Consider the following 20,356-nt stretch of genomic DNA (forward strand, 5'->3'; position numbering starts at 1 on the left):
GTCTGGAAGGGACAATGGATCCCCTGGAATTGGAGTTATGTGTGGTTGTGAGCTACCATGTGGGTGCTGGGAATTGAACCTAGGTCCTCTGCTAAGACCATAGCCAGTGAGCCATTTCTCCAGCTCCATGCACAAAGCTTTTCAATTAAGGAATACTGGGGATAACATCCACAACGATAAGACTTACTCTGCCCTCACTATGGCCAGAAATGGTACTGGATGTCACCCATATGATCTCACTCTCATCCTAGCAATGGTGTGGGTGTGCTTCTCTTTTGTAGTGTGGCTGAGGTGGGTGTGGCTTGGAGTATGTGTGCATCTTACCAAACCATATATCCCCAAAGTGCTGGGATTGAAACCAGTCACAATCCTGTTAACAAAGGGACCCGAGGACCAGGATTCACTAAATCAAACTAGACATGAATCATCCCTTGTCCTTTGGTAAAAATAAATATATTTCGGGATCACTTGTATTTTAATTAAAGGCATGGGTGTATTTCCTGGTTACTAGTCTTCAGAAGCTACCATGGCTGGGGCACTATGGTATATTCTCTGCTGGTTTGGAGTGAATGATGACATTGGAAGAGAGAAAGGACAGTACTGAGGTACTGTGGAATATCAACTGTAGTTATCTTAGAACAGCTTAGGGTCCACTGCAGAAGCTCATGGTTCCCCTCTGGAGCTTTCTGGCTTCCCAGTAATGTCCCCTCCTCTGTGGGCCCCTCCAGTACCTGTTCTCCTCAGGGATGTGGAGTGCCATCATCTGCAGGGGTTCTAGGCACTGCACCACCCAGCCATGGCGCTCGCTCACCCGCTCTGTCTCCACTTTGAGGAAGCTGCTGGGCATTCGACTCCAGAGTACAGGCTGGATGGTTTGGACATCCAGCCGAGGTGGACACTGTGGGGTGGGGTTCTTCTCTTCACTCTTAAATATGGCTGCTGACAGAGGCATTGCATTCTGGGGGCAAGGTAGAAAAACATCAGCGATGAAGTGGCGGGTCACAGGGAGCATCTCAGTTGCTGGATCATGCACCTGGCCCGGGGTCATCAATATAACTGGTATAAATTAAAGGATCATGTATCCTGAGGATCTCCAAAGGCTTTGCCACCATTAATTACAATGATACACAATGGCTTATGTGAGAAGTAATCAATCCTTTCAACAGCCAAAATGGGTGGAAGAAAAGGAAAACAAGAAGGCATATTCTATCATAGGAACTTCCCAGCAAATTATAGAGGCCTGAGAGGCGGGGCGGTGACTGAGAAGCAAGAGCTCTTCCCTTTGTTCATCCCAGTGATGGATGGTCACTCCTGCCTTCCCTTGGAATGGGCAATAGCAGGAGGGGGCGTGTGTCAGATAAATACCTTCAGTTTTCCAAGTTCAAACTGAAACAAGGACGTGCTGGTAGGCTGAAGGAAGACTGCAGGGAACACTTTGGTGTTAGGCTCCACCTGGAAACCAAAACAAATCAAGAGGTTTGCCCAGGGCTATGAGATCACAGTTTGCTAAGCCACTGGCCTTAGTAGTTCGTCATCTCATTTAAGCTCAGCTGAGAGAAGACAACTGGCTGGCTGGCCATTCCCCTCTGATCAGGCATTCTCAGAGCCCTGGTTGTCTTACTGGAGACCGTCGTAGCTCCAGGCCTTAAGTACTTTCTGCTTTGGGATAAAATATCTTACAACTTTTCTGTTTCTGCCTTAGGCAGCCATCAGCTCTCCCTGGAGTTATGATCAGAGTCATAAGGCCAGAGACATCCATTACTCACTAGTCAGGCAATACACTGTTGGCTACTGAATAGCATGTTTGGGTAGTGGCTTGGGATCATGTTTGAAGGCAAATGGCAGGTTCACAAGGCATACTAAGACAAGATTCTTAGATTGTTGGCACTGGTAACTTATTGGGGGAGTTAATCTGAGCACTGTAGAATGGGAAGTGACATCCCTGTCCTGTGCCCATTATGTATCTGTGAGCATATCATAATCCGAATGACTAACAAGGTCCTCTGACATTGCCAAATGGCCTGGGCATGGGGCAGACACACATAGCAACTGAGAGTTGATGCTGTACAGGCAAAGACTTTAAGGTTCTTCATTGGAATATGGACTTCACTGGAATTGGAATATTGCCTTTCTCCCTGGCCTGCTCTGGATGCTTCTGTAGCCTTCCCTCCACTTTGCACCTGCTGTACTTATGTTAAAGGGTTTGAGAGTCTCTGGTTGGCTTCTAATTGCATCTTGCATTATTGCATGAGGCATTTGCACATGACATTGGGGCTCCATTTATTATTTCTTCTCTTTGACGTATACAAACTTAGGTGATATTAGCCCACTACCATTAGCAAGTAAGTGCAGTCACTTTGGAATTGTTGCAACTCTCCCTGCCTACAAATTCAAGGATGGGAAGCTATGTGGACTATATATCCTGAGAGTACATTATCCCTAGGGCCTTTATTTTATTTCTATCAAATAGAAATGTACAAAAAATGTAGAGGCTGTAATTCTTTTGAATGAGATTCCCATTTAAACAGCCTGGCTTTAAAGTAAGCGGCCTTATACGAGATGGTTTCTGGCCCTTCAAGTATGACTTATTGCAAACTTTATAAACTGATCAAACGAAGTCCCAAACTTTCCTCACATCTGACAAAGGGATTGCTTTGAAAGTCTTCAGACAGAATATTTTCTTGTGTTAAGCACCATGACAAACAATGCAGATTTTTGTTTAGGACTAAAACAAGAAGAAAAGAGAAATAGGCTCCTCAGAGAGGAAAATGGTATTGGTGATATGGTAAATATAATTCTAGAAGGCTCTGGAGGACCCTGGATTAATTTCTGTGATTATGTTACTAGAACATGGGATTATGTGTGTGCAAGAAAAGCTGTTAACCAGTTGAACTTGGGCTGGAGAAAGATGTGGGCTTTATCTAATTAAATGAGGGTAGCTTAAAAGCAGAATTTTTCTGTTTTTTTTTTTTTCCTTTTGTGGAGGTAGAAGGGAAAGTTGGAAAGATCTGAAGTATAAGAAGACTAAGCTTTGAAGATGGACCAACTGTGTGAATGGACCGTAGGCACTCTGCTAGTAGAGAGTAAGCCCAGCTACCAGTCAGTAAGAACACAGGACCTCAGAACAGTAGAACTAGAGTATGAAGAACTAGCTACTGTTAACAACCCAGAAAACCTCAGAGAGGGGTCCTTTCCAGGTCCTCCAGAGAACAGCCTGGCTCTGCCCAGCAGGTGCCTTATGAAAGAGCCTGAGCATCTGGCAAACCCACAGACCTAGGAAGTAATGAACTCAGGTCGTTTTATGCCACTAATTTTATGACAACTTGTTAGGCAGAAAAGCAAATACAAGTGATTTCCCAGCCAAGCCAGTTAGTCTGACAAGAAATTCCAGTGAGTGCTCATGAGGTGCCAGCTGCTGCATGGAGGGCAAGGAGCACAGAGCCCACCTCCACCCTGGGAAGGCTCACCAACTGAAGGGACTGCCCCTGCTTCTGTGCAATGAACATCTGGACTCTAGCTATCATTCTCAAAGCTACCGTTCTTTTAATCACTGGATGATCTGTTTGTCCTTGTGCTGATAGACATCCCATTTCTAATCATGTGTGAAGGTCAGGCCCTAGAAACTGGCCTGAATCTACAGCTAGCCTCTCTCATAAATCTGAATCTCACAGCCAGCTCTTCCCTTTACACAGATGATGTAGGGCAGTTACCCAGGACTAACTTTGAGTATATATTTTGGTTCTCATTTTTCTACTGATCACATTAAGTGGGAGAGAGAAAGGATTTTAGAATGCATAGCATCGTTTAATGGGACGCCTGGAAACATTATTTAAGAGAATCTTTCTCTCATTATTTTGGTCCATTCTGAATTGAAGGCCAGTGTCTAAATATTGCTGGTCTGTTTCTCTTGAGATAATTGAAAAATGAAAATGGCTACAGCTGTGGAATGACAATGATCCAGCTGACAGGGATGAGACACACGGCTGGACAGGCTTCTGTCTCACCGGGATCAGAAAGGGCTAATTGAGTAGGAACCTCCTAAGGACTCTCAGCAGAGCTCTACCACTCTGCCACTTAGCAAAGTTCTTTGGGATTGGAGCATTGAGCAGCAGGAGGAGAGTTTGAATGTACTGAAGGAGGGAGGTGCCCCAAGAGCACCTTGCTCAATGACGGCAATGGCCCAGCCTGATGCTGTGCAGGAATCACTATGCAGGATGTGATGAAGTAGCAGAAGGGTCTTCTTTTGTCTATAGTATCTTAGCCTCATGATTTTTTTTTTTGAGGCAGGCAAGTCACTGATGCTACAAATACCACCTTGCTTTGTTGCGTATCCCTTAATGTTTGCAGATCTCCAAAGTCTAACAGGTCATAAAAGTTATTAGATGCTCCAGACTTTTCTCTGCAGCTCAGGAGGGACCCTTCAGTCCAGCCCACTTCAGAAGTTAATGGGAAAACACTAATGGATTCTGAAGGACAGCAGTAATGTGCATAAAAGCATCTCAAGGGATGTGGGCCGAGGGAAGCATCAATAGTTGGAAAATACCAGAGGAATACTTTACTTTCTTCCTTAGAGCCTGGCTTCACAAATGCCTTTCTGGAAGTAGCTGGACCCTCCAGCTGCCAGGCAAGCTTGCCAAGTGTTGACTATGTTCCTCATAGGAGGAGGTTCTGAGTGTGCCATTCACTGCAGAAACTGCTGGAGAGACAGGTAAGCTGACTCCCTGTCAGTGAGCTGCTTCTGACATGTAGACAAAGTTTGGTCCACCTATCATTTTTGATTAGTAAATCTTCCAGAGCCAGAAGGACTGCTATATTTTCTATACACTTTAGCCCATCTTCCCAAGCAGAGACAAGATAGTTGGTTGCCTACAGGCCTTACAATCTAAAGACTGTGACCTGGGCTGAGCAGGGCTTTTATTTATGTAACAACAGGGTATTGCATATCTGTTGTGGTTCTCGAAGCTGCTGACCCTAAGAGACTACATTTAGCTCCCTTAATTACTGCACCTCACTCATGCTCAGAGACCTTCCATAGCTCCCTATTTTCTAAGTATATCTCCTTCCATCTCCAAATGGAACCCTTGTTACCAATCATAGAGTCCACTGTCATTCTATCTGCATACCCAGTGTACCTTCCTAGAATACCACTCTTCTCATGCTCTCAAACCTAAGCTTTTGCCCTAATGAAACTTTCCTGATTGCTCTTCATGGAAGAAAGGTCTTCCTGTAACTCTTTTAGCAACTTCTACCTACACATACACATGACTCACTGTCCTGTGCCTAATAGTGTTGGGATTGCTTGGGAATGTAATCCCTCAACATCACACTTCCTACAGTAGACTTTATGGGTGCCTGGGCTCGAGAGTACTACAGGTTAAGGTCAACAAAGCAATTTCCCATTTCAGTAACTTGAGAAACGCTTGGTTAGACAGGTTTCTTCTTGAAATAGTCTCATATTTTAGTGGACTAAATGTTTATCATAGATTTTTAAGAAAAAAGTAGAAGACATGACATTTTGCTAGGTTCACATGGCTTTCAAGAAAAAAAAAAACACATCTGGGATGGTGGTTGTACTGGCTAGTTTTGTGTCAACTTGACACAGCTGGAGTTATCACAGAGAAAGGAGCTTCAGTTAGGAAATGCCTCCATGAGATACAACTGTAAGGCATTTTCTCAATTAGTGATCAAGGGGGAAAGGCCCCTTGTGGGTGGGACCATCTCTGGGCTGGTAGTCTTGGTTCTATAAGAGAGCAGGCTGAGCAAGCCAGTAAAGAACATCCCTCCATGGCCTCTGCATCAGCTCCTGCTCCCTGGCCTGCTTGAGTTCCAGTCCTGACTTGCTTGGTGATAAACAGCAGTATGGAAGTGTAAGCTGAATAAACCCTTTCCTCCCCAACTTGCTTCTTGGTCATGATGTTTGTGCAGGAATAGAAACCCTGACTAAGACAGTGGTTAATGATAGGTGTGTAATTAAAGGTTTCCTGGAGAATTCTATTGAAGTTTACAGTTTATGAACTAGGAAAACATATGACTTGCAAAACAGATCTGAAGGGATCACATTAGTTATCCATTGGGAGCATTAATAGCCTCTCAGTGAATGGAACACATTGGTTCCCATGTTTCTATTTTGAGTAAATAAGTGTCTTAAAGTGACAACTCCTTCTGTTCATCCTTTAAATCTTTAATCTTCCATCTTATCTATCACAGACAACATAAAGACTGCAGAGAAATAGTTTTGGAATACATGAATAATCTTTTAGAGCTCAATAAGGAAAAACTGATGTTTCCTCTTAAAAGATGACCAGTAGATAGAAATCATCCAATCCATAAACATATTTTTCTCTGTATAAAATACAAGCATGCTGTGCTTATTTGCTAGTCTAATAGAGTAGTCTGCATGGGCTTACCAACTGGGGGAGGATGAGGGGAGTGGAAAAGAATTAGGAACATAACCATAAACCCCAGGCCCAAGGCTCAAAGCAACAGCTCAGCCTCGGAAGCCACACCTACCTGGTAGCAGGTGCCAAGTTCCTTCCCATTAGCTGAGAAGGACAACATGCCCATTGCCAGATCTAGAAGGCAGCCAATCTCCAGGTCTACATTGCTCCGACTTGATCTTTGGGAACTGGCTACAATATCCCCACCCCAGACCATGTAGCAGTTGCTGCGTTTCACACTGAAAACCAAAGAGAGAGGAGTTGTAGAATATGGTTTCGGTGGTTTGTAGTCACAACTCACTTGTAAAATGCCTCAGAACCACCATTAGTCCTACATAATTGTTTCCTTGAATGAAATTGTTCAGCTTCAACTAAATTTACTCAGGCATGAACCATTGTGTGTGGGGATGTGGCAGTACGGCAGGCTGCCTCCTTCCAAAGACATTGGTACTTAGATAACTGTTTCTCAACCCATTAGCAATCCAATCTTCTGATATTGAGGAGAGCAATACTCCCATTTTAGGGACAGAAAAACCACAGAGAGGAGACTACCTTAGGCAAATCTACAGAGAAATTTGGATGAGAAGCAAACTCATTAATCTGGGTTCAGTATTCCTGTCTGGTCTTTGAGATCATAGGCCATAAAGTGCTTGAAAACTTGGATAATATTCTTTGGAATGGCAACTAGAATCCAGATAGACTGTTTGTCTCTGATGGCCTCCCAGCTCCCTGAAGTATACTACACTGTACTGCTCTCTAGAAGTCTGTTGGCCTCACTACAAAATAGCCCAAATAGCTAAATAATCACTTTCTCACTAGCTGCCTACCCATTTCCAGAGTGTAGAACTCCACGTGGTCTTTATATTTAAAGGCAAGCTGTGATGACCAAAAGCCTCCAAAAGGTTCCCAAAACCAAATTTCTTATTCTTTTTACTTTTGTGGTGGTGGGACTGAAACCCAGGATCCTATGCAGAGCAAGGAAAGGCTTTACCACGGGGCTGCACCCCGAGCTAGACTTTTTTAATTGCAGGATTTTATACCCAGAGTGAGCTTTTTGAGAAGATAGGCCACATGCATTGTGATTCTCAGAGCCTCTTTCAATGGGTGATGACAAGCAGTCAGGTCTGTCTCCTTCCCTGCTCACCTATAGTGCAACAGCTGAAGGTCCTGGGCCTTTGGAGTGATGTGATGTGGCCTCTTTTAAGAACAACTTATTCCTTACTTGATGCAAGAGAAAATCCTTTGAACACACAGACTGATCTGATGTAGCTTGGCCTAAGTTCTTGTGGCTTAGCTCTGTCAGCTGTGTGAAGGAACTTGGACCACGCATTCAGCACTGTGTGGTGGACAGTTCCCCGAACCCTGAAGGCCGTTTACCTCTCTGAAAAAATATCCAGGCTGAATTAAGATACTATATTTCCTTTTGTTTGTAGAAGTCTGACACTTTCTCCTGTGAGTGGAAATACCCTCTCTGAGTAAACATCCCTCTCCCTTCATTTCTTCTTATTCTGGACAATAATGGGCTGTTTTCTCAGGATGAGTGCCCCAAGGCAGAGACCTCTGCAAATTGAGTCTTCCATTTATAGCCATGGATAGGTTTCTATAAAGTTTGAACTCAAGCCATACTATCCCTGCTTTATAAATTACAGAATTCAATTACTGATGTATTGAGCTGTGTACTGTAAACTGGCAGGCTTTGTGTATATTTTAAAGACACCAAATTTAAAATGCCCTGAAACATGTAAAACTCAATTTTGTGTTTATTGCTTATTATGTCAGACAAAGGACAAAGAATTATTGAGCACTGCAGTGTGCCAGGCTTTGCTCTAAGTGCTGGCAGTAAGAGTTAATATTTATCAAGTACTTAAGATAAGTCACTGTCTTAAGCATTCTTTTACAAATTAACTCATTTACTTCTTATAGCACTCTGGGATTTGAATAATTATTTTCATTTTATATATAAGGAAATCAAAGTTCAAGCTCACATGGCTAGTAAGTGACTAAGAATTAGTTTCAAGCTTATTCAGTATCTAAACTTGACTTCAGAGTCTGCTTTTATTCATCTGCCTATAGGGGTCTGCCATTGGGTGACATGATTCTTCCATGGCCGGCAGGTTTTGATGAGCAATACTGTATAAAAAGCCCTGACAGGAAAGGATTCCTGACTTTGTAGAGTGTAAAGGCTTACCTGAGAAGAAATCTACCACATCTTGGTACAGAAATACACAGGGAGATGATGTTCCAAACCCATAGGAGAGGAAGTAGGCAGGTGATATGACACTAGTTTAAGATGATGTTTGGGACACATCTGGGCAAAGGCTTTCCCTGGCAGCAGTGCCAACGGACAGTGGTGACCTAGGTAGACCTGAAACATGTTTTTCCCAAAGAGCCCTAATCTCTACTCACTAGTTGTTCATGGTTCTCTCTTTATATGCTTTCTGCTTTGAGATATCATAAACTCTTAAGATGAGGGGTTCTGACTTGTCAATTGCTGTGTGCTACTGATCATCTGTTCGATTTCCTCAGAACTGGCTTCTCTCAGACAAATGGAGACTCTTCTATCTTGTTCTGATGTTGTAGTAACTGGGACCTGCCTCAAAATCATGGAACCAAATGTGGAAAGGGCTCCCTGATTTCAAGAATATATAGCTTTCTCTTCTATCCCTGGATTGTGATTTCTATATGTGATAAAATGACCTTCTGTCTCTACAAACATTCCTTTCCACTGTCATGGTGATCCCAGTTTCCTTAAAGCTTTTTAAATCAGTTAAGTTCCTATTCACCATTTCAGATGGGCTGGGATACTTTCTTCATTTGGGGTGTAGGGTTGGGTATAAATGTGTGCTGTAGGGAGAAAGGCGCTTCTTGGGACCTCCTTACCTTTCATGGACCCGGCCTCTTTCATCTCCCAGGGTGACAGTCACAGTGCAGTTTTTATTCAGGTCAAACTTTTCACTGTATAAATGGTAGTCCGGAGTCACCCATCCAACCCAGACACATGATGGGTCCTGCCCAGCAAAAATGCGGATAGCATAGTAGCATTGCTGTGGAGGGGACAACAGAGTGTGTGAGGGGGTCTGTCTGGGAGGAGAGCTGAGAGATAAAATCACTCAGTAGCTCACTTGGCTCATTTTTGTGAAGAAGCACACACTGAAAGTTTCTTTTTCTTTTCCTATTGGGTCTCACTTTGTAGCTTGAGCTGGCCTTGAACTTGTGGCAACCCTCCTTCCAAAGCCTGTGTCACCATGCCTGGCTCAAGGCACTGTTGAAGGTATATTGTGCTACACTCAAGACATAGGACAAGGCTGTGTTTTTTATGCAAAGTCTTGAGAAAGAAGCTGAAAAAGAAAATGCTTATGCCCAGCAGCCAACCCACTCTGTGTGGCCTTGATGCCAACAATAGGCAGTGGTGAGGACAGCAGTTCTCAGTGAGGATACTACAGTCTGTGAAGCTTGTCATAGGGCCAAGGATGATGCTAACTAACCTCATTGCTTTCTTTATGACACTGAGCATGTTCATTATTTATACTCTGTCTAATTTTCTGGACTGAGAGAAAACAAAAAGCATCAGTCAGGAAATACTGGGCTTGAATCTTTGGCAAAACTGATTATTATTGTGTGAACTTGGGTAAGTGTTTTGTCTTTTCTGTGCACAATATCACGTATCTCACAGGAGTTTTTATTAAGTCAATTAAAGGGAGATTAAATGAGAGCATATATAATAGTCTCATATTATAGTGCCCACACAGAGCAGGGGTCTAATTTGCTGCAGCAAGAATCTTTGTTTTGGTGTTGTTTAGTTTACAAACTCAAGGATTACTTTATAGACAGGGCAGCATGTGCTTCTTCCATAGATGCCAGGTGCTAAGGAAGAATGAAAGGAGGAAATTAGGAAGTGTTTTTTCTGTCTACTGCCACTGTGGAAAGGAACCTGAAGCAGCTTCTATCCTCCGGCTGGCTTCCTGCTCCTTCTTTGATTGCTTTCAAGATTGCTACTGGCACCGAACAGAGACACCAGGGAACAACTCATAGAAGTTGACACAAAAGTGCAAACAAAAGGATTTAATTGGGACTCTTCCAACTCATGTTTCTTTCAATCACAAAGGCAGTGATGGGTCCCTGGTGGCAAATGGGCGACAAGGACACATGACACCCAATTAGGAGCTCCAGGTTGAGCTCTGTTTTCATTCCCTTATTTGAGAAACACCATATAACTGTTCTGGAAGCATCCAAATGTATATTATGAGACAGAGTAATTGACAATTAAAGAAGATCTCTAGACAAATCTTTGCTGTATGGGGCATATTACCAGGCAGAGCAAATCAAATCATTAAAGCCATAATTGAGCACATTTACTTACTGTTGTTGTGTGAGATAGTATTTCTTGCATCTGTTTCCTAGGGGGAGATAATCCATGTTTTAGTTATTCAGTTGTATAGAGAATCCCACAGTTCTGACAGGCAATTGATCTACTTTTAACGATCAAGGCAGGTTTAGGAAACTGGCTGTTTTCTATACACAAGTGACTATAATTGGTCATGGGAGTTGCTCATTTGTAAGCTGCTGCCATAGGCAGTACTATGAGTTCCAAGATTCCCTTGCTGTAGGTTGTAAGTTAATGTGGAGAAGGAAGGAGGGGTTGTAATAACATAGGTAGAGATGCCTCTGAATGGGTTACAATGCTCCCTCAAGCAGCTGTGCTTATTCAAAATCTTGATGGATAGTAAATTGCTACAAGAGATTTGAACAAGACAGCTTGGACAGTAGGCACACAGCAGTGATTAAAAATAGACATCAAAGAGAAAAAAGACAGCAAGGAATCCATTCCTTATCAGGAAGGAAGAAATCACATTACTCAAGAGTCACACAGAGGCAAGGTTGGGAAATGCCCATAACTATGCAAAGATGGCAATTGGCCTCCAGAAATTTTTCCTTTCACAAAGAAACAGTCTGTTTGCTCCCGAACTACAAGAAGGATGAACACAAAGAGGCTCCAGCTCAGAGATTCCAAGGGAGCAGAAGCTTCTGCTTTAGATATTACTCTGTTTAGTAGTTGCATGGGCTTCTTAACTTTGCCGTTCACCTCCATAATACATGCCCTTGCATGCACTTGTATGTATTTACAAATAGTCATTTCTTTGTGTGCTGCATGTGTGCACATATATGGAAGTGCAAATGTGTGCATGCATGCAAGGGTACATGAATGTATGGATGTACCTGTGTAAATAGGAACACATGCACATGTGTGTATAGAAGCATATTAACATGTATGTCCATGAATATGGAGGCCAGAGATTAACCTACGGGGGTGTTCCTCAGCTTCCATCTATTTGTTTGTGGAGAGGCTTTCTGACAAGTGAGCACCTGAGACCTGTGTCTGACCCTCTACAAGTATACACTACCATAGCTTTCTTAAAACAAACAAAACAATCAAACAACAAAACGTCATGATTCTAGGGATTCATGTTTGCACAGCAAATACTTTAGAGACAGAATTATCTTCCCAATCCTCTATATTGCCAGTTCTTTGCCTGACTAAAAGGACTTGGGCCACCATAAACTAACTTCTTGTGGTTAAAAAAAAAAAGCAGAAAGGCAACCTAAGAGTAGATACAGTTGGTGCATCTGAGAACTGCAAGATTGCTCCATATCCTCACCTTTTTTGGAAGGCTTCACTGTCTAGACAGGGACTGTGACTGAAAGAGGAATGACATTCAACAGGCATGCTCAGGCGGCAGTAGATCATGTTGGCATTGCTGTTCTGTGTGCCGAAGGTCTTGTGGGTCACCTTGAGGCATGGAGGGCTGTCCATGGTGCCATCAATTCTCACAACCTGGGAACATCACCATGAGTCCTTACCCTGACATAGAGGAGGTTGTGACCTTGACCCTGTCTCTGTCTTTCACTGACCTAACATAGAACATGACATTCTTCAGACTATAAGCATTACCAGCAATAAAGAAAAATATGATACTCCTGATGTGGGCTTTGTCTAGGAAACTTCAGCTCTGCTCCTCATTGGAGAAATTAGTTACGTAAAACATCCATAGCTGCACTGCAAGGCCAAGGAAGAAGAACAAATACTGGAGAGAGGTATGGTTGTCTGGGTGATACACTGTGGTGTCCACATATCACTGGCCTTCAAGTTAGGGTGTAAATTCTTGAAAGAAAATCTTTCCAAAAATTTCCCTTGTCAATGAGCATCATAAGACCCTAACAGAAGGGAACCAGAAAGCCTCAAATTCAGGAATAGACACAAACTCTCTCAGAGGGTATTTTGACCCCACAGATTTCCATCTGTGCTAGAGCTCTAGCCCTAAACTGAGATATTCCAAGCCTTCTCTAAATCCTGTGGCAATTCACAGCTCTAGACTACAGGCACTACAGAAAGGGGTCTTCCTGCAATATTAATAATTACTTTGTTCCCAATTCTTGCAAACTTTATATGCCTCAGTACATGGGAACGCCAGGGCCAAGAAGTGGGAGTGGGTAGGGTAGGGAGGTGGGGGGGAGGGTATGGGGGACTTTTGGGATAGCATTGGAAATGTAAATGAGGAAAATAGCTAATTAAAATAAAAAATAATTACTTTGTCTGTCTGCTAATCCCCCCCATATGTGTGTGTGTGTGTGGCAGCATTCTGGAGATTGAACTTGGCTCATCATTCTTACATGGTGAGCAATTTATCAACTGAGCTATCTCCCCACCCAAAAATGACTTTAAAAAATTATTATTTTTTGTTTTTTACATCCCAAGTGTTGCCCCCATCTCCCTTCCCAGACCCCTTCCTTGAGTCCCTCACCGCCTTCCTTCTCCCCTTTGCCTCCGAGACTGTGCTCCCCTCACGCAAACTTTTCTCTTGAGAGGACAGTTCTGACACTAGGGTCCGTGAGGATTCTCGAATTTGTGTCTGTGGCCTGGATATAGAGTCTATTAGTGTGTCAAAGGTGTGTGACACCTCCAAGATATAAGAACCATACTTCTAAAACAATAGTCATTCAGCAACCAGAGAAATAAAATTTACCCAGGAATGTGAGGCTCAGTGGAGAAGGAGCAATTAAGAGCCACTGCTTGCCAAGTTCAGACCTTCTAGAAGGTTAGTTAGGGGGACTTAGAGCCAGGTTGAAACAAACCACTGGCTTGAACCCAAGTAATGCAATGGAGCTGGTTCATTTAGAAACACTCTTCTCTCCATGTGCAGCATGTGAAGACCATGGTAGGCCTCATCAAAACAGACCTAGGACCCAAACTTTGCTTTTTACAATCTTTAGGGTTTTTTTTTCTTTCCTTAAAGGTGGAAGTGCCATAATAAAACCTCACATTTCAGCTTAAAATGCTGGAAACAGTATTAATATAAACAAGACCTCAAAGACAAGTTATGAGCATAGAGGAATGTACATATTTATTATTGTATACAATGTCAAATAGAAGTATTAAACTTCATGAAGAAAATGTTTCTGGACACTGAAGTACCGTGGCAATGCCACTATAGGAAGGTTGACAAAGAATCTTGAGATCTAGCGTGCAAGCTAGTCTGGAAAATTGTGCATAAGGCTATTGTCTCTCCTGGGATGTTATAAGTACCCAGTTAAGGGTAGCATGAAGACCCAAGACAGTAGTTGGTAGGCAGCCAGGGTAGGGACTTAGGTAAGTACTGTTTGTTGATGGGAGACTTTGTAGGAACTGTTTGCCTTGACCTGCTTGCCCTGCTATGACTACCCATGGTATGATCTTACCTCTATGTGGGGATGATCCTTAGGCACATTCACAAATGTTGGGAGGCGCTTGCTAAACCACACTGCAACATCTCGGTTCATATTTACCGCAAAAGGCTCAAAGCCCTCCTGGAGTCCACACATGGTATAAAACTTGAAGGTACTGGCATCTGTCCCAAGATTCATGCGGCCAATCTGGGATAGCCCCAGAGAGCAAATGGGCACAAAACCTGCAGAATAAAGATTGTGGCCTCAGTCCATAGGCACCGTTGGGGGAAGCTGTGGAGAAGCTGGAGTTGTGGTTCCTGTTGAAATTGGGAATTCCAGGAGTTAAGATGGGAAACAACCATTATCTATCTTTTTGGCACAGCAAATCAACAACAGGAAGCATGATGCTGGACACAATTTTGACCTAGGTACATGGGAGAATTAAGTAAATTTTGTTCAAACTGACTTGTGAAAAAATTATCGTGCAGCTAAGAATATTAAGATGGAATAGTAAAACAAATATGTAAAAGATCTATTACCCATACTGCATATAAAATTATTTAAAATCTTAGGGACTGGGATGATGTTAAAGAGTTAAAAGCATTGGATGCTTTTCCAGAAGACACAGGCTTGATTCCCAGCATCCATGTGGCAGTTCACAACTATCTAGTCCTAGGGTATCTACTTCCAGCCTCTGCTAGCACCAGGCATGTCAGTGATTCACAGACATTCATGCAAATAACATGCCCATACATGTAAAAAAATACTGACATAAAATTTATCTTAGACCCTGGGAAATTTTAAGTATTACTAAAACAAAGTCAATCCAAAGTCTTATAGAATGGCTTGGTGAGCAGATTTTATAACAACAAAAATGGCATAGAGCCCGAGAAGACACACCTGTAATCCCAGCTTTTGGGAGGTAAGACAGGAGGATCCCAAGATCTAGATCATTCTATCGACACAGGGAGTTTGAGGCCAGTCTAGCCTATACACTGAGACCCTGTCTCAGAAGATAAAAACATAACAACAAGCAAAGCAAGCAAGCATGCAAGCAAGCAAGCAAACAAACAGACAAACAAAAAACCTCAAGAAAATGGTCTACTATCTGAGATAATGAATATATTTATTGAGTCCTGCTTGGCCAAAGAGATAGGTGTAATATGGTTTCCTGTACCTGGAACCAGCAGAGCATGAGCCCCCAATGAGTGTTGATGGTTTCTGAGCAAAACTCTTGTTTGCATTAAAATTATATGATTTTATGTTTTTCCTTCAGGAAATATTCTCCCTGCCAAGATTAGTGACTCCATAATAGAAGCAGCATGAGTTCAAGAGGCAAGGGTCTGTCTATGTCTCAGCAAAATGGTAAACTCTGAGACCTTCAGGACAGCCCTTAAGGCTGTGGGAAAGAACTATGAAAACATGAGTTCAAAAATATATAATTTCTCAACTATGAAAAATATAAAGATGTAATATGAATCATATGAAGGGTTTCATGAACCTAAAAGAACAGAGACAGCTGCACTATGAGCCAGCTTGTCAGGAAGATACAAAGGTAGGTAGATTCCGGAGTCCAAGGTCAGTTTGGGCCCAGGCATAGTGGAAATGGTAATTTCAAAAAGGATCCCACCTAGCTAGCTCATTGTCTGTGCTTATAAAGGCAGGCAGATCTCTGAGTTAATTTTCAATGTTAAAAAAAATGCTTGCTATAGGGGCTTATGTCATGCTATACTGATTCATGGGATAATCAAAAGGGAACCTGGGGTTAATATGGAATTGATATATAAATAAAAGGCCTGGGCTTTTGCTCTGAAAGAGATGAACTATCCCGAGAGTTTTTGGAATTTCAAGAAAAAGCTGTCTTGAGAGATAGCAGAACATAGGCCATCAGCTTATAATCCATGATTTGACTTTGAGTTGTTCTTTTGCCATTTCCAGACACTGCTTCCTCTGCACCCTTCTCCAAGCCCAGGCTGGTCCTTGGCATATGCTAATTTCTTGACTATTTTAACTTTTTATATACTCCATGACATTACATTGTATATCTTAAGAGCACACACAGCAATTTGTTTTTTTTTTTTTAATGACAGTGTATCATACTACTCTTATAGGGTTAACCAACTGTTTTATGAATACATTTTAGACCTGCCTCATTGAAGGGAATCCATGCCTGGTACCACAAACCTGGTTAAAAACACATAGCTCACAGTGGAGCAGCTTTTAGGCCTGAATGAATTAAATTGGTGTTATTGTTCAGCCTCACTTATATAGTGTCAAGCTGTCTTCTAAATATTTGTGCTTATACCCTCAGATAAATGTTACACTCATATTTAATCAGAGAACCTTTCTTCCCACTGAATGTTGGTGAATGCTCAATGTGTTGAGCCTAAGTGATAGAAGAATGCTCAATCTTACCTAAGCAAGACATTGTATCATTTTCATGATTCCCTCCAAAACCATCTGGAAGGGGCAATGGAAAGAATGTATGAGCCAGAAGACAGTGAATATGGTGTGGAATGCCATCCTCTGGGCAAGACACAACCATTGTAATTACAAACTCATGGGTAGTTTGGATGTCTGCACTGGCTCTGCACAAGAACAGGCTTATTAATAGTCAGGCATGGATGGAGGACTCAAGGGGCTTTGCCTCTTACTATTGAACTATTTGCTATTGATAAATTCATCAACCATGGTAGTTACATCCCCAGTTATGTCCTTACTGACAGCCTGTGAACTCTAATAAATAGTTCCAATATAATGGTTACACAGATGGCCCTGGTCATAAAAATCAGTCCAAAAGTCAAGAATTGGGGCAAGGAACTCCGAGGGAATGAGAGGTCACTGACAAGGATGAGAGGGAGAAAAAAGAAGAGTTGGGTATAATCAGAATACATGCACATATATGATATCATAAAAGGACAGAATCTAATAATCAGAAAGAGATGACAATGCAAATTGTTCGACTGTTCTGGGCCTCAGGCTGCTAATCAGACAAAGGAAAGACCAATGGTCCTTTGTGTTTTGAATGTTGAGTGCTAGGACTACATTTCTGCTAATTTATAATCTCCCATCCTCCTGGTCCACTGTCCTCACCTAAGTAGGAATATGAGAGTCAAGCATGTGCCAGAAAAAAAAAATGCTATTCTGCCTTCCTAACTACTGGTATCTCTCTGAGCTCACTTCTATGACCTGATCATATTTAAAAATTCAGAATAGACTAAAGCAGAAGTTCAAATAGTCTGGCTTTCTTGTTTGTGGGTTATTTATAAAATCATAATTGTAGACCAACAAATCAGGAAAGTAGGGAAAGCACTAATTATCTTGGATCTGGGAGGAGGTGGGAGGCAGGCGGCTGGAAGACAGCTGAGGCTGCAGAGAGGACCAGGAAGGGAAGCAACATCCCCGAGGCTGATGGTTCATGCAAGCACTGGGGCTCCCACAAAGAAAACTGGTGCCACTGCAGGGAGAAATGGTTTTATTCTTAATATTTTTAGCTTATGAAAGAGTGGGTTCCATGATGACATTTTTATCCTTTCTGGGAAACAAAAGGGCAAATCTGAGAGCATTATGTATAACAATAAGAGCTTTTTATATTGTTCTTATGTACCAATGTCAAACAGTATTCTTTGTGGAGTAAGTACACATGTAACAACTCAAGAACACCTAAGCCATGGTGTTCTTTAGCCAGCTAAGCCCTGAGGCCCACATGCCATGATGTTTTTATGTAAATCATAAATCACTTAAGTGGAAACTAAGTCATTTGCATACTATTAAAAATTACATGGTATTAAAAAATTTGAACCTAGGATACAGATATGTTTAATACCATTGTTAAAACTAAAGCACATTAATGTCCTTCTAGCAGAATGACAAAGTCCTCTGATAGTCACCAAGCTTTGGGGCCAGACCTCTGGCTCTGTCACTCCAGAGAAGTCATAGATCAGTCAGCCAGAACCTGCTCCAACAATGCTATGTTTGCCACTTATAAATATGTTACCTGGACATCAGACTACAGAGTCTGATTACCAGAAAATGTTTCTAGTTCTGCAGGGCTCTAGAGAGCTCTGATACATGTTGTAACAAAACTTCAAGGATGAAGAGGAACTATCCCAATCTCAAGGAGCTTATTGACAGGAGGACAAGGGATGGAATTCAAGAGTGAGTGTTTTTGATGTTAACTACTTCTATCCCAAGGTAGCACTTCGGTTGTTCAAGCCAGAAATGCATAACCACGTTGCTTTTATCTTAGAATCTAGAAAGTAAGCACTTTTAGCTTGATTTGATCAGCAACCAGGAAACCTTAAGAAACTCTCTTTTTCTTTCTTTGTGAACTGAGTGGTGAGCTGGGAGGTCAGCAGGGGTAAAATGTGGAGTAGAAAGTAGCAAAAAGTTGACAGCCTTGAGACAGACCAATAGATAACTGGAGGTGGGAGAGGTATTATTTGCACTGATCTCCCATTCCTACTAAGGAACTTGGGTTCTTCATCATTATTAAGAGATAGCACTCAACTGAGGATAAAAGTGAGACTTGAGGTACCAACAGACTTGACCAAATTCCTGAGAAGGACTACCGGTGAGAACTGATCCCATACTCTCTGAGTGACAATCCAACTGCTAGGCAATATGATAGAGAGTAAATAGGTGGTAGAGGAATGAATGCTCTGGATTTAAATGGCAGTATGTCCCAGGGCAGAAGACATCATGTTACAGAGTGGAGCAACCATCCCCGTGGACTGGATCCTTCCCATCCAGGGAGAGCCAAACACAGGGAAGAAATATAAAGGCAATAGAAGTCACAGATGCTAGAGCAAATGGAGACTAGTGTTAGGGACCTCCTGGTGGTTAAGTGTGTATAGCTTTAGATGCTCAGTGACACAGTAGAAGAAAAGGTGATGCTAAGGCTTGAATCAAGCACAAACACACCCAGAAAGTCATAGAGGAAAGATGAATTTACACAAGGCACTCTCTTCTGGAGAAGCAGATTTGATAACTGGCCACATTCAATCATCTCTCTCTCTCCATCCATCCAAGGGACTCTAGCTAACCGATTTGCCATTTTGGAGCTTTTCAACTTGAGGCATGAATATTTCATGTAAATTTATAATTCTGCATGATAGATAAGGGAGAGGGTCAACAATAATGCAACAGACTACAGCAGCAAATATATGTCAGTTGTTTTCTGAAGGCAAGGCTTCCTGCTGTGCAGATCTATCTCTTTATGCCCCTTTTATAGATGAGGAAAACAGGACTTAGGAAATTAGGTAACTTGATCAGTTTCACCAGGCAAACTGTAGCATCAGTATGTGGCAATGTGGCCTGAATAGAACTCTAGTGCAGATGTCAGAAGTGGAAATCAGGGTAGCTATTTTCCAATTCTATTCTAAACTAATTTGCTTTGTGGCTGGCTAGATCTTCCTTCCCTCTGCAAAGGCTGCTGAGTCCTGTAGTTCACGATTTTGCCTCTAGATGTAGGTTACTGAAGACATATAGTCACAAGAGGAACTGGTCTACCTGTACACAGGATTCCACATGATTCTCTGGAGTTGATCTGGATAATAGGACCCACTTGGCAAGGGCATGTGGTATTACCATTAGATTCTCACAAATTAGGACTATCACTGTGCACATAAACCAACCTTATACCCCAAATGAGACTGAAGATAGGGGAAAAAAGATAAGTAAGAGGAGCAGAAACACTCTCTCTCTGCTAGCCCCACACAGTATTCAGCACACAGCTGAGACTATGCAGACAACCTTGAAGAGGGGTGGTGGTGTTTTTTTGTTTTGTTTTGTTTTTGTTATTTTTTGTTTTTGTTTTTTGTTTTTTTTGTTTTTTTTTTAAATCTCAGGTAGTTGGTGGTTGGAAAGAAACAGTGATCTGAAAAACCCAATTGATGATCTATTGGTCTATTGGTGTTCATTTCAATCTGCAGATGGACCTAAGAAATACCATTAACAGTAGGGCAGAAACAGATCATGCAGAGAGGTAGTAAGATGACCCTGGACCATTCTTGAGGTATTTCTCCCACATGGCGTATGCCTATATCCTTTTTTTTTTCTTGCTAAGCCTCAAAACAGAATTCACAGACAACCCTGTGATTGCTGGAGCATTCATAGAATACTTATGAAATAAATAACAACCAAAAAAAGAAACTAAAAGAAAGAAAAAACCTAGCAAAATGGCTTTGAAGCTAGTATAAGCGAAGCAAAAGTTGGGG

At 42.0% G+C, this 20,356-nt stretch overlaps 1 protein-coding gene across 9 annotated transcripts in view; it reads right to left on the minus strand.

Moving 5' to 3' along the window:
• Positions 1 to 20,356, minus strand: part of Ryr3 (ryanodine receptor 3) — a 586,052-nt gene that overhangs the window by 203,953 nt on the left and 361,743 nt on the right. For all 9 annotated transcript variants that reach the window (XR_003951556.1, XM_017316705.2, XM_017316711.2 and 6 more), the window contains 7 exons: positions 14,172 to 14,380; positions 12,095 to 12,270; positions 10,798 to 10,834; positions 9,318 to 9,481; positions 6,511 to 6,676; positions 1,366 to 1,452; positions 732 to 958 (listed from right to left, as the gene is read on the minus strand). Coding sequence is in view for 8 of the 9 variants with exons in the window: in XM_017316705.2 (XP_017172194.1) it covers positions 732 to 958; positions 1,366 to 1,452; positions 6,511 to 6,676; positions 9,318 to 9,481; positions 10,798 to 10,834; positions 12,095 to 12,270; positions 14,172 to 14,380 (1,066 nt within the window). In the remaining variant the exon portion in view is untranslated. The remainder of the gene's footprint in view (positions 1 to 731; positions 959 to 1,365; positions 1,453 to 6,510; positions 6,677 to 9,317; positions 9,482 to 10,797; positions 10,835 to 12,094; positions 12,271 to 14,171; positions 14,381 to 20,356) is intronic.

The sequence above is a fragment of the Mus musculus genome, chromosome 2 (assembly GCF_000001635.26).
Source record: "Mus musculus strain C57BL/6J chromosome 2, GRCm38.p6 C57BL/6J".
Taxonomy (NCBI): Eukaryota; Metazoa; Chordata; class Mammalia; order Rodentia; family Muridae; genus Mus; species Mus musculus.